We start from the raw sequence: 13,553 nt of genomic DNA, 5'->3' as shown, positions 1-13,553 counted from the left end.
CCCGTGGAGAGGAGACCACGCAGGAGCAGGTGACCTGGCAGGAGCTGCTGCCCGTGGGGGTTGGAGCAGTTCGCTCCTGAGGGATGGACACCGCGGTACGGACCCATATCTGGAGCAGTTCTTGAAGAGCTGCTGCCTGTGGGAAGCCCACGCCGGATCAGTTCAGCAAGGACTGCATCCCGTGGGAGGGACCCCACAGCACAGGGGACGAGAGTGACCGAGAAGAGCGGCGGCGAAGCGCTATAGACTGACCACAGCCCCCATTCCCCCGTTCCCCTGCGCCGCTCGGGGGGAGGAGGTTGAAGAGGGCAGATGGGGGGAAGGCGTTTTTGGTTTCTTTCCTTTGTTTCTCACTTCTCTAGCTTGTTAGTAATATGTAATAAATCTTACTGTCTCCCTATGCTGAGTCTGTTTTGCCTGTCACGATAATTACTGTGCGATCTCCTTGTCGTGATCTCAACCCTTGAGCCCTTTTCATCGTATTTTCTCCCCGTTCCTCTTTCAGGAGGGGGAGTGAGAGAGTGGTTGTGGTGGAGCTCGGCTGCCCACCTGAGTAAAACCACCACACCTTGTGAATCTTCCATTGCTGGACAAAGGGGCCTAATCATAAGGCTGTCACTGAAAGGTAGCTGCTGCCCTTTTTGTGCTTTGTGAGCTAGCCTACAGATTGCCAGAGGTTGGCAGAAGATACTGGAGAAAGAGCCTTTCCATCTGTTTATGACATTATTATCACAGAATCACAGAATGGTTTGGATTGGAAGGAACCTTAAAGATCATCTATTTCCAACCCCCCTGCTATGGGCAGGGACACCTCCTGCTAGACTAGGTTGCATCATCCTGAGAAGCACACACTGCTTGTGCTTTTATACAAAGGCAGCAGCATCCTGTGTTGAGGACATACTGTTATTGTGAGGTACGTTTTACATTAGAAGAATGATTCATGCTCATCCAGAAAAAAAATACTGTACAGTATTACCTGCATATGCTGTCTGTAGTCCCAGTGAAGTCATCAAAATTTCTCACTGTGTGCTAATATTTGTGGGCTGTGTGTCCTTCTTGCTAGTTTTGTGTCTTCCTTGTGCTCCCTGATCCATAGAGCAAAGTGATTCCTCACTTGGGAGCTAGGTACCACGGCTTCAGAAGAAAACTGTGTTCGCTAAAGCACCAGCACAGTTGTGCTTATCACCTGAGTGATAAGCCACTGGGGAGTTCTGGCTAGTCTTCATGTCATACACCTTCGTATGTATCATTTTCCTGTCTCATTTCCTGAATGCTGACAAGGCCAGGATCCAGAGCGTGGATTTAAGTTCCGCTACAAAATAAATGTTGTTCTTGATAGGGGTAAGTTTTTTTGCTGTTATAACAAGATACATTGATTAGGTTACATTCAAAATCTCCTATTCAAATGCATGTCAGTGATATTAAAATTAACGTTCTGTCACTACGGCCGTTGTAAAGTGAAAGGTATGCACCCTGATCTTAGTTATTTCGAACAACGTTGGGCTCAACCCTTATAATTAGAAGTACCATCTGTGGCAGATAAAAAATAAAGTTATGAATCAATTGAGTGGTCATGAATGGAAATAGCAGTGCTGCCACTTTGGAGTAGATTTGCACAGTACCTGTAACATTATGCAAGAACAAATTGTATGTTTTATGCTGCTTTCGTCTAAAATGGTAATGAGATCCCTAATATGGTCAAGTCTCTTTATTCACTTATATCTGCTACTCTGAGGGCAATAACTTTTGTATAAAAAGAGTTCATATAACAGACACAGGTGTGAATGAAGGGGGAGTTTGGCTCCCAGCTTTTTTTTTCTATTATTTTCTTGGTGATAATCCACACGCCTGAAGAACTGCAGTTTAGCTGTTGCATGTGTGAATGAGGGAAAGAAATGTAAGTAAAAGAGAATTCTCACTTCTAAATTGAGAATATTTGAATTGGAAATTAGAGAAATGCAACATCAGACATGTACAGTCTAAGTATTAGATTTTTGGTCTGAGCTCTAAATTTATTATTCTTTTTAACACCTTCACTCAATAACTTTCAAGAGGATGATTTTGAAATTTAAGAGAGTAGATAATATTGTAGCTTACTGCAAAACTGTATTAATATAGTATTTTTTTTCTTGTTCTCTTTCAAAAATGTTTAGATATGTTCTTTAAGCATTTACGAGTAGGAAAGTAGGAAAGTGTTGTGCATCTGTGTATGTTGCTGTACTCTTGCTCATGGAGATAAATTCAGGCCCTTCTTAGGTACTGTCTTAATTGTTAATGCATGTCTGTGCTGAGCTCTACTAAGATGGCTACTAATTTTGCAGTGAAATTTATGTTTTCATGAGCTATTTGAATTTCAGACACTAAAAAAAAAAAAGGGATAATCCTGGTGTCATGAACGTCTGTTGTCTGTTTGCTGTCTTCTAAATCGCTTCTTAGTGCATGAATATATTTATTAATGAGCATTCTATCTGTGTTTCTATGGTGGAACATTTGTGCATATGCAGTTGGATTTTTAAAGGGAACTGCTTAAGTACCAGTAACAGATACAGCTGAAGTTTCAAGGTCTGTCATAATTGCTTGCTTCTGTTATATGTCCTTTCTCTTGACTAACTATTCTAAGGAGCTTCAGGGCATTGCTGTGAAGTATACATTAAATCTTTGTCATCTTTTCAGGCTGGCTTGGTGTAATACTTTGATAAAAGCAAAAAATTAATACCAAAACTGTGATTAATGATTAACTTCTATATCTCTGTTGTCTCCTAGGCAACCCTCATAGTCAGAATATCAGCAGCAAGCTGACATACGACACAATCGAGCATGTCCGATACAGGTAGAATAATCTTTCTTTCAGATGTTGTATGATGCACTTCATATTTTTCATTTTGATTAGGCCTGTGCTGTTTTGATGACTTAGATGTGATGCCGTTTTCTGAGGGTTGTCTGTCACATCTACAGAAAACACTCTGCTTTTAAAGCAGAAGGTACTTGGGCAGTCAAATATTGCACAGAATCAGAGAAGTGAGTTCTTTTTCTCCCAGATACCCCAGTTCTTAAATTCCTGGAGTTAACTTAGTGCTGTAACATAAGTCTGCAGTTTTAATAAAGATTTAGAATTTTGAATTTCAAAAGTGAGTATTATTATGATGGTATGGTAAGTTAGTAAGGTAGAACGGAGTGTAAGAACACAGTTAAAATTCAGATGACATTAAATAAGGTATAATGGCTTGCAGGAATTTATAAAAAGCTTATGGGAATGTGTACATTGTTTTACAGCAGGTACTTCTGTTGGAGTAATAAAATACCTTTTAAAGTTGCTTTAATGTAATTTTTAAGAGCAAAAAGAAGAATAAAAAGTAAACATCGCATCAGGGCTTCCAGGTAAGGGCAGGAAAGGGAACTGAATCGCTAAATAAGGGTTCCCCCCAAGAGTTCAGTGGGCTGAAAGTGCAATTTTTGCCATTAGTTTACACAAAGTGTATATGGCTTAGGTACTTAGTTATTTGTTTTAGTGTGGTTTTTTTAGGTACCTGTTGATATTTTATAAAATATGTCGTTGTTGAAGAATATGCAAGTTTTGACCACAGTTGATTGGCCATGCTTTTAATGGCACTCTTTACCCAAGGTGGGAAATGTCATAGATTCCTCTTTATTATCATTTTAAAAGCAAACTTTTCGCCAAAACACATTGCAGAATTTAGATCAATAGCAGTGGAACTATAGCAGTGTAGTGTTCAGAGTTATAATGAAGAAAATTACATCTTTTTGCTGCCTTTTCTCTGACTGCACTTTTATAAGGGTGTGAAAAAACAAGATTTCTAGCTGCAAGATGGTGCTGTGTATAACCTGTTTCCTTTTTTCTTGTTGTGTTTTTTTCTTTTTCTTTTTTTTTTTTTTTCCCTGAACTTTCTGGAGAAAGCATTTATTTTTGCCTTTTCCACAACCCTGTCTTATGCTGGGCAGGATGACAACCTGTTAACATATGGCTAAGTGAAATGAAAGAATCTATGAGGAATGGCTGTTTTCAAAAGTAGATGCTTAGAACCACGTACAGCAATACCTACAGCACTGCAGTCTGCTGAGCATGCCTGTGTGCTCACATACAGTGTCAGAATTCTGGCCTTAATTTACTCTAAGTGATACTTCAGTGTTGCCATTTAATCATTCTTCTTATGAAGGTACAGTAGAAAGTCTTCGTTGTAGCTGTTTCTGTAATACTCTATGTTCTTCACTGTTAGTGAGCAAGGAAGAAGACTTCCACTGTGTAACAGATACAGATTTTGTTTAAGAGAGTTGACATCTTCAGTTTGTTTTATTTTGGATCCCGGTTTAAAAAAATACATGAGACTTTTAGAGGAGCAGCATAGGAAATTCCAAGAAGCATACCGGTGTTTGCATTGTTTATTTTTTTCTCCTGAAAATAAATAAATAAATAAAAAGCCCTCTGCATGCAAATGAACATTTTCAGTTCATTTGGATGCAGAATTGAACAAATTCAATAATAGGATTTGTCAGCCAGTCCTATAGAAATTCTGCCATTATTCCCCAATAAAAATGTTAAAAGCATAATCATCAAAAAAACATAGTTGTAAAAATTGGGGAATAAAATGGCCCCAAACTTCTGTCAGTAAGTCAGCTATCTAAAAGACAATAAAAGTATATTAAAAATCTATACTTTCATGCTGTTGCAGCTAATCAGAATAAGCAATATGACAAGACAGGGAGACAGGCAGCTCTGTCCTGTATCACAACATATAGAATAGATTTATTTGGTGAAACAATAGTGTAGTGGTTAATTTCAGAAATTTTTAAAAGACTTTCTTGCTTATAATTCTGCTTGTGGAGCATGGCTGCAGCCAGGCGTATAACTTCTTTTCAGGGATTGACCCCATGGCACTATGCTATTTTTTTATTATTATTTTCATATGATTTTCTGATCAGATGACACAATGCAGTTAATTAAAAACAGAATAATAGAATCATAGAATGGTTTGGGTTGATCATCTAGTCCAAGCCACATAACAAACGCTCAAAATAAACAGAAAACTTAGTTTCTGATTTGTATTTGTCAATATTGCTGATGGCAACATCAGAATAAACTTTCCTAATCTGGCCGTGTACACTGTTCCACAATACAGACCTGTTACTTGGTTTTGCCTTGATATTTGTTTGACAGGCAGCAACCACTCTAAGAACATAGATTTGCATGAAAATAGCGTAAATAATTAAATGTTAGAGTCAATGGATGTTTTCTATTATTTACAAAATTAAAATAATCAAAGTGGTTTACCTCTTGACCAACTCAAGTACAATAAGAGCAAAAAAAACTATTTTATTCATAAAAACACTGCTTGTCTTTGTTTGAAATGAACTGTGGAGAGATTTTTAACATTGTATGTATCTTTATATTAAATGTGATTGATGCCAAGAAGAGGAAGCAAGAAATGTAATAAACCTTCTCTAAATGTATTTAATGTCCGCATGAAAAGATTATAGACCCTTTTTATGACTTTGCTTACGGATGTTTGGATGTGCCATTGCTCCGTTCCATACAGCTAAAGGACGTGAGCAGCAATATCTCCTTACGATGCTGCAGAGATAATACAACTCAGAAATTCATTAGAGTGGGTATTAAATAACCTTTTTCTCATATGCAAGCATTTTAAAATACTAGCTTTCTGAATATTTTAAAAACATTGTCCTTCTAGGTCTTACATTTGCACTGGTGTCTTCCTACCAGAGCCAGACTGATGTTTTAGTGTTAAATTTGTGGTGTGTTTAAAATATACTGCAAGGTACCTTTTCCATTTGAACAAAATGTTGTTGAATTTTGTAGAGTTTTGATGTTCGTCCTTGAACTTCAGTTACTATGAAATGTTAAACTTGAGCATACTTTGGGAATTCAAATGCTAAAAAAAAAAAAAAAAAGTCAAGAAATTTCAACTAAGTTTAAGCACCAGGCATCTCCTAGGCTATGGCAATATGTGTACTACGGAATTTTCTCACTGATGCTAAAAGGATTTGGCATTGAGCTAAATGGGATCAAGTTTAAATATAGAACCAAAACATGTCTTTCTATAAAGGCCTCTCTCAAAATATGCCATCTAAGGAAACTGTAAGAGGAGAAAAATCTCTGTGGCCTGCACATACGGATGAAAAAGGTGCAACAGGCATGCATGAAATGAATGTAAAGGGCTTAGTATTTTTCAAAAAAATTGCTTCTGTGGTAAAACACACAGGTGGTTCAGAATTTTGCTAAGGAAGCAGTCTTATAAATGCTGTTTATAATTTCATCTGCAGGTTATTTTTAGGGATCATTTCACGATAGCGAAGTAAAGCATTGCATTCCTTTCGTGAGCGTCATAACTTGCCTCTGAAATAAGTTCCAAGTCTCTTTTTTTTTTTTTTTTTTAATCATCACATGTTCTGAAACAGTGCTATATGCAAGATAAGAACTCTTTCTTTATTCCCAGGTTTAATCAGTTCTGTGTCTGAAAACAGGAATGTTGGAACTGATACATACATGAAAATTGCTTGACCTTTGGTACACAGTAAGAAATAGTAGATACGGTATCTGCTTAGTATTGATTCGTCTTTCCTAAAGGTTACCGGCTGGAGAGGCAGAAAGGAGTGACATCTGAGCCCTGCATGCTGTCCTCCTTAATGATACTTATCCACTTGAAAACCTTGTTTCAAAACGAGGATGGTTCAGCCCTTTTGCATGCTTGTTTTATAACGCCACATTCAAAGGCTGCTTTTCCTGGTCCAGCAGTTCAGCTGCCGGGGCAAGCCTGAAGTAACACAGACGGCGGAGTCAGAAGGAAAGGCTGCTCATGAGGATGACTCCATGTATGGCAAATGGATGTGCCATTCGAAGATAATTATGAATAATGAAAAGCTTTTTGTGGAAGAGTGGGATAATAGGCAAGCGAGGTGATCATTTTCCTGATGATTCACGTAACAATTTTACATAGTCATGCAATCAAATGATCCCAGCGTGCCCATACTGAGTGGTAGCAGGACCAGTACCTGACTCTGTGCTGTTACGCACTGAGTGACAGCTGATCAAGGGCTTCAGCAGAGGTGCTGTCTTGTTTTCTGCTTGGCAACACCTATCCTTTCATGCAATCTATTTTTTTCTTCATAGTACTAAAAGAAAAAAAGGTATTGGAATAGATAGTAAATATAAAATAAAAACATAAAGACAAGGACTGACTTTTATAAACAGAATCTTCTAGGAGTTGATCCATTACTTTTAGTGGATCTACTCTTTGTAATATCCTATACAAAGTAGTAAAAGGGTATCAGGTACTGTTATTTTGGAACGAGTTTAAAAACCAGTGAAATCAGTCAGCTTTACTTCGTAACTTTGCTTCTGGACTTTTCATCTCTATTTTTATAAGTTCCTTATTTGTTAACTTGATCGGCTGAAGCTTTGGAAAGGAACTTGTTAATATTCGCTATTACTCTTCTGGTAGTCAGCTTTATACCTCTGTTGTTTGTAGGAAGAGATTGCAGTAAATAAAATTTGTGCATTCGTGGTGATGTTCTTTGAGTAATCCTTATTGCAAAAAGTACCAAATCTGAAATGCTTTCATGAAAGAAAAATAATATTTCAGTAAAATGAATTAAAATCTGGAGGTCGATATGCTAGTGTATGAACACACAATTTATTAGCTAACCCTGGGTAATCCTGAGTTTAATTTGTATGGGTGGTTAGTGGGTGTTTTGCAGAGATGCTTGAAAAAGGACGGATGTGACCTTTCATTATTTTTCTCCCCTACTCAGAAAAAAAAGAAAATAAAATCCTCGGGAATTTGCTTTTATAGTGTGGCTGTAATGAAGACGCAATGGAGAATAAGTTTAGAAGAGATCCTCCTGTGCCATTGCTTTCTAAACAACATTCAGAGTGTAGGGAATGGCACAGGCTTACTTGGACTCAGGCCACCATGTTTATTCATGTTCTATAAATGTGCAAAGCCTAGCTGTGTATTCAGTCTGCTCGTTTGGCAGGGGCCTGATGGCTTCTGTGACTGCTGGGGAGCCTGCTAGAGGGAACCGGGGCTGTTGAACGAGATATTCCGATTGGAATAACACACATTGTTAAAAATAGTGAAATTTCCTCATTGCAAATTCCATTTTTCCATTTTTTTATCTTCTTGTCTCTTTTCAGAGTTTGTGTGGAGGCTTTTTTCCTCCTTAGACTGCACAATACATGTAGAAGAAATACAGTATTTGTCCCCATTCTGGATTTGCAATTGCATCCTGAGAAGCAGTATAGTGAGACACCTTTCTGTGACTGTTTTGGTAACACTGTTTCCTTAGCTGTTTATAGTGAGTAGCAGCATAGTCCTGTCAAGCTGTTGTGAACCCTAGCAGTTGTAATGCCTCTTTGCTAGCTCCTGAGGAATCTGACAACTTCGTTACCGGCCAACATGGTCATTTGTGTTTTAAACAAAGCTTTTGGAAGACCTGATACTTAGAACAAAAGTAATTTCTTCCATCCCGTGTGTGCACTTCTCGTGCTAGAGAATTTTGTTTTGTCTTCAGTGGACTTCTGTTTCTGCTCATAAGTTATACAGCATTCAAGAGGTGCTCCGTTTGCTTCAGGTCAAGTTGAGGAATCTTGAATGCCATCTTGAATTATGTATGTTGTCCAAAATTCAGCTGGTATTTTTTTCTCATGTCTACTTTTTTGAAGATTGCAGATGCTTTCTGTTTTGCTCCTCCATCTGAAATTTATTCCATGATATGCTACCAAGAAGTGCACAACTGATGACAGTGTAACAGAAGAGTTTAACATATGCTGTTTATAGCTTATGTTACCTTTAACATCATCACCCTGGGAAAGACTAATCCATCTATGCTTTTTAGAAGCACAGAGGTAATTTATTACTGCACCTTTTTATGTAGTCTCTAAAGATTTTTCTGTGAAGTTAGCAAACCCAGTATTGAGCTCTGTTTTGAATCTTTTTCATTTCACTCGTAAAGCAATCTAAATACTTCATCTGATGATATAATTAAGCTGTTGAAGAGATGCTATGGCATTCCCAAGGGTTCCCCTGGTGGCATCTGTGCCTCAATGAATCTGAAATTCGCGGTATCAGTTCTGTTGAAAGGCAGTGCTTTTTGCCCTTGTCCTTATACCTGCTGCAGTTTCAGCCAGCGGACTCAAGTCCTCAGAAAACAATTAGCATTTGCATGGTGAGGTTTTTTCCCCATCCAAAAGCTTGTGAATTCTGTCTCTACTTACTGTTCTGTTTCCTCAGCTTTTTGGTACTGTTTTTGTGGCACATCATGATCCTGTCTTGACTTTTCAGCACTTTAAACTCCACTGAGATAGTTTCAGTATAAAGTTCACCCAAGTCAATAGTTAACAGTGTTGATTATATTTTTTGTCCTGCAGAGTCTAGATAGTTCATGGTGTATTATTTATATTTTTCATATATGCATATATATTCCTGAACAATTTGCACACTTCTGATGTTCTGAATTTAGTTAGTGATATATTCAGGAAATTATGTTATCATTTTTTCTCCAGCAGCAGATATGATCTGCAAGTAGTGGTAGCTTTGGGGGCAGGTGACTCTGCAGTGTTTTGGTGATTCCATTACATTTTTCTTCTCTCAGTTGTTATACAGACTGAGAATTATCTTCTGTCCCTGTTACATCAGATGTAACTGCAGCCTTCTTCTCATCTCTAATAATGCCATTAGCTTTTATGCATTGTTCCAGGCTGTCTGTAGCTCGTCCAGTCCTCTTACAGACATAGGAAATACATTTGCTTTGCCAGACAACCGCATGCCTTTAGCTCTCTCTTTCTCTAATGAGCAGGTTATTTACAGCACCCATGCTAGAGGCTGTAGTTCTAATGCTGCTTTTTCTGTTTTGCTGCCCTTTGCAACCTGCTGTCTTGCTGAAATTCTCAGTTAATATCCTTTGTCTGTTAGCAATTGTTGCCTTGCCTTTTTTCCTCTGCTCGGCACTGAGAACCCGTTTGGGCACAGGCAGATGCTAGCTAGCTGCCTTCAGTAGGTATGTACAGCTTATTTCTGAGGGCATTGATGCCCTGGTGCAAATTTGAACCTTTCTGTTCAGAAGGCAGGGCAGCTGCTCAGCTTCCAAAGAGAGCAACGTGTTAAATATGAGAGGAAGCAGTGCCAGTGCATCTATTGCAGCAGCTGTATTGAGCAGAAGAAACAAGATAAGCAGAATACGAGTGCAAGGGAACAGTGACAGGCAAAGGGTAATGATGTGCAAGCTGGCCTCCTTAGCCCAAGCAGGTATGAAACAAGACTGTGAGGACCCAGTAAGGTTTTTAGGGTGCCAGGCTTTAGGAAAACCAGGTCAAATGCACATCCCAGCTGGTACAGTTCAATAGTATGGAAATGTACATGACCTTCAGGCATTTTGAGTCTAATCTCCAGCTATTACAGCGTACTTTTCATCTGCTGTTGAAGAATTATCCCAAATGGGAGAGCTGGAAAAATCGCTTCTTCCACTGGCTCAGGAGAAGCCAGTGATCTTTTGTTTATGTTACCTTTTGTGGTCTTTTCTTCCATTAATACCTTCTCATGTGTTTATGTAGAGCGAGACTTTGCCCATTTTTCTTGCTATCATAGGTAGAAGAAGTTCAGCTCTTCTAGACTCTTCTTCCGAAGTGTGTTCCTCATTTCTGACCCCAGCCCCATTGACCCTGTCTCTGAGCTTGTTCTGGGTTGCCTTCATCTTTCAGAAGCGCATAGCTAGAATAGAATGGAGTCGTTGAAATAAGTCCTGCAGTACAGCAACCAAAGGTGTGGTAACTGGGACAGAATAACAAATTATTTAAATGGGGATGAAATATTCTGGGTGCTAGAAGACAAAATTATTGTAAAAACAAGGAAATAGCCCAGGTATTTCAAATGAATAGAGGAAACCTGCAGGCACAATGAATTTTCAGGATGAAAGGAAGCACATCTTTGTAGGGATTCTTCTAGAATTCGATACATTTGTTGGAAGTTGATATTTCCTGTTTGTTTTTCTTCTGAAATTTCATGCTAGGTTGAAAGCGACAATGTGATCCATAAATTGGTTGATACTGATATGAATGGAGCAAAAATGAAAGAAGGCTGTGAGATTTTGTACTGGTGGGTATTGCACAGGAGACCCAATTGACTCGAAGGAGAGAAAATTATTCAATTAATGCGGTCACTTTGAGCATCTAGCCCTTTGAAGTTAAATGCACTAGCTTTCATTGGTGGTTTGAAAACATGCAGAAATGAGTGCCTAAAATTCACATAGACCTTTGTAATATGCACTGGTAATATTAATGAGTTCCTTCTAACTGTATTTATTCTTGCTTTTCTTTGTCTGCCTGTTTCATCTATTTAAGTTTCTCACCTATTTTAAACTTTGTTTCTGATATGAAGGTTGTAAGTGAAGATAATGTCCTTGAAAATAAAGGGTGCCTGTAAGAAGCAGCATGAACCATATTAAGATACGGGAATATGCAAGATAAATGAAGCAAGAGTTTAAACAAGACTGTCTCCTTTCTGTTAAGGTGAATAACCTCTAGTGATTCCAGGTCTAATTTACTGGATTTTACTAGTATATTAGCTAAGTGTCGAGGCAGAAGAAAATTGCATCATTAGTATTATTGAGTGCCAGCTCAATAGCATGTTGCTAATACTTGAGAATTTACTGCAAGCTTTTGGATAGAGGGGTATTACGTGCATGTTTGGGATTTTATGAAGACTCCACAGGCTTGTAATGAATACAGTGTTCAGAGTCAATAGTGTTCAAAAGAGCTTTTCAGCTCTCAGGCTTTTCTTAGCCATCCTCTTTTCATTTGTCTGTCTTTACCTTTTTAAAGGTGTTTAGTTTTTCACTACGCTTTTTGCACAATACCTGTCATGCAATAAAAGAGGTTTTAGAGATACGAATCACATATTTGGAAAATCTGTCAAAATTCACAGACCAGATTTTTCTGACTTGAGAATATACCGTGTATGAAAACAATGTTGTCTTGAGGGATGTTAAAAACAAAAAAGAAAAAGAAAAAAAAAAAAAACACACCACCACCACCACAAGGCCTAAGATGATGAGTAATGCTAAAAGTGACCTTTGAACCTTCTGAGGTTTTTGTGCTAACAAGGGAAGCACTCTGTAGTAGGTGTGAGGCAGAATCCTATCTAGTTTTGCCCTACTAAGAAAAATGTCATTGCCCAATTGGTTCCACCCTGGTCCCATAATCTTGTGTGTGGTGCCTCATTCAGATATGTTTGAGAGTGCTGGCTCTCTGCTGATTGATTCGTTCACACTTCATACCTGCTGCAGAACTTCACGTTCACCCACTTTCCATGGCAAGTTCTCTGCAAGGGGAAGAAAATGAGATCTGCCTGACAAGAAGAACTTGTCTGTAGATACTTACAATTGTGCCTTAAATTTATAATAGCTGAAGGTTTGTTACATTTCACACAGATCTTTCGTCTGGTGGAAAGTCAAAACTTGAATCCAAAATATTCTATTAGAGTAGAAGCTACTCTGCTAGCGGTGCAGTGCTGGAAGTCCTGCAGTTCCACACTGACATGCCAAATTCCAGAGTTCCCTCTATAAGCTTATTGGGACGTATCTGTCTGGCCTTCCAAGAGCTGAAGAGTGGGCCTCATATATATATATATGATTTTTATGTATGCCAAAATGCTTAAGGTAAACTCCATTAGTATCATATACACAGTTTAATACTATAATAAAACTGTTTTTAATAGCATAGGATTTGTTTCCACCCTTCCAAAATGTATCTATGGATGGTTTTGATCACTTAATTTTTGTCTGCAATCTCATAAGCACATTTACAATAATTATTTCAGCCTGCCTTTTTAGCTCTTTGGTTATTACCATCCTTTCATGCTGGAGTAAGAAACTGTGCAGACCCCTGAATTGTTATGGCTGAGATGGCATATGAAGGGAGTCAACTGAGTCTCAACTAATGCTGAGGCCTACTAACTCTACATGGTGGTGTTTCTCCCATACTACAAGGGGATTATTTCAGTATTACTCTCCAGAGCTGACATAGTTAATCAGAGGAGGCAGGAAGGCTTTGCCCCTGAATTGCTAGTAGCACTTTCTAGCTGCCTTGAATGGATGTCTTGGTAGGTGGGATGCTGTTGCTTCTCTTTAGGTCTCTCCCTTTCTCCCTTGGGTAAAAGAAAGGTTTAACATATACCAGTCTCACAGACCACGTTCTGGGCTGTATGCATAGTCAGAGGGCAGTGCGTGAGGGTAAATTTCTCTCTAATCAGTGAGAAATCCATTGCTAAAGTCCCTTTTCTTGCTCTGTGTGTTATATTCTAGTAACAAGTATAATAACCGATTCATTTCTGACAGGAGATTCAAATAACCTGATATATTTTAGAGGCACAACTACAAGCCAGGAAGTTCTGTAGTTTTTCAGCACCTTGGGCCACACTTGTTAAAATATAAAATCAAGGATATGTAATTCAGCTCACAATAGCAGATCAAATACAAAAGACTTCATCTGAAAAAATGTAAACCATTTGGGTTTATCTGACCAT

The 13,553-nt window shown here is 38.4% G+C and overlaps 1 protein-coding gene across 3 annotated transcripts in view; it reads left to right on the top strand.

Moving 5' to 3' along the window:
* MOCOS (molybdenum cofactor sulfurase) overlaps nt 1-13,553 on the top strand; it is a 233,051-nt gene that overhangs the window by 30,423 nt on the left and 189,075 nt on the right. For 2 of the 3 annotated variants that reach the window (XM_040549017.1, XM_040549019.1), the window contains exon 3: nt 2,764-2,830. In XM_040549017.1, the coding sequence (XP_040404951.1) occupies nt 2,764-2,830 (67 nt within the window). Of the gene's footprint in view, nt 1-2,763; nt 2,831-5,513; nt 5,622-13,553 lie in introns of those variants that run through there. The other variant, XM_040549018.1, reaches the window with a different exon arrangement.

Source organism: Cygnus olor, chromosome 2 (genome assembly GCF_009769625.2).
Source record: "Cygnus olor isolate bCygOlo1 chromosome 2, bCygOlo1.pri.v2, whole genome shotgun sequence".
NCBI lineage: Eukaryota > Metazoa > Chordata > Aves > Anseriformes > Anatidae > Cygnus > Cygnus olor.
Note: the sequence above shows the minus strand (reverse complement) of the source record. Positions and strands in the feature narration are given on the sequence as shown.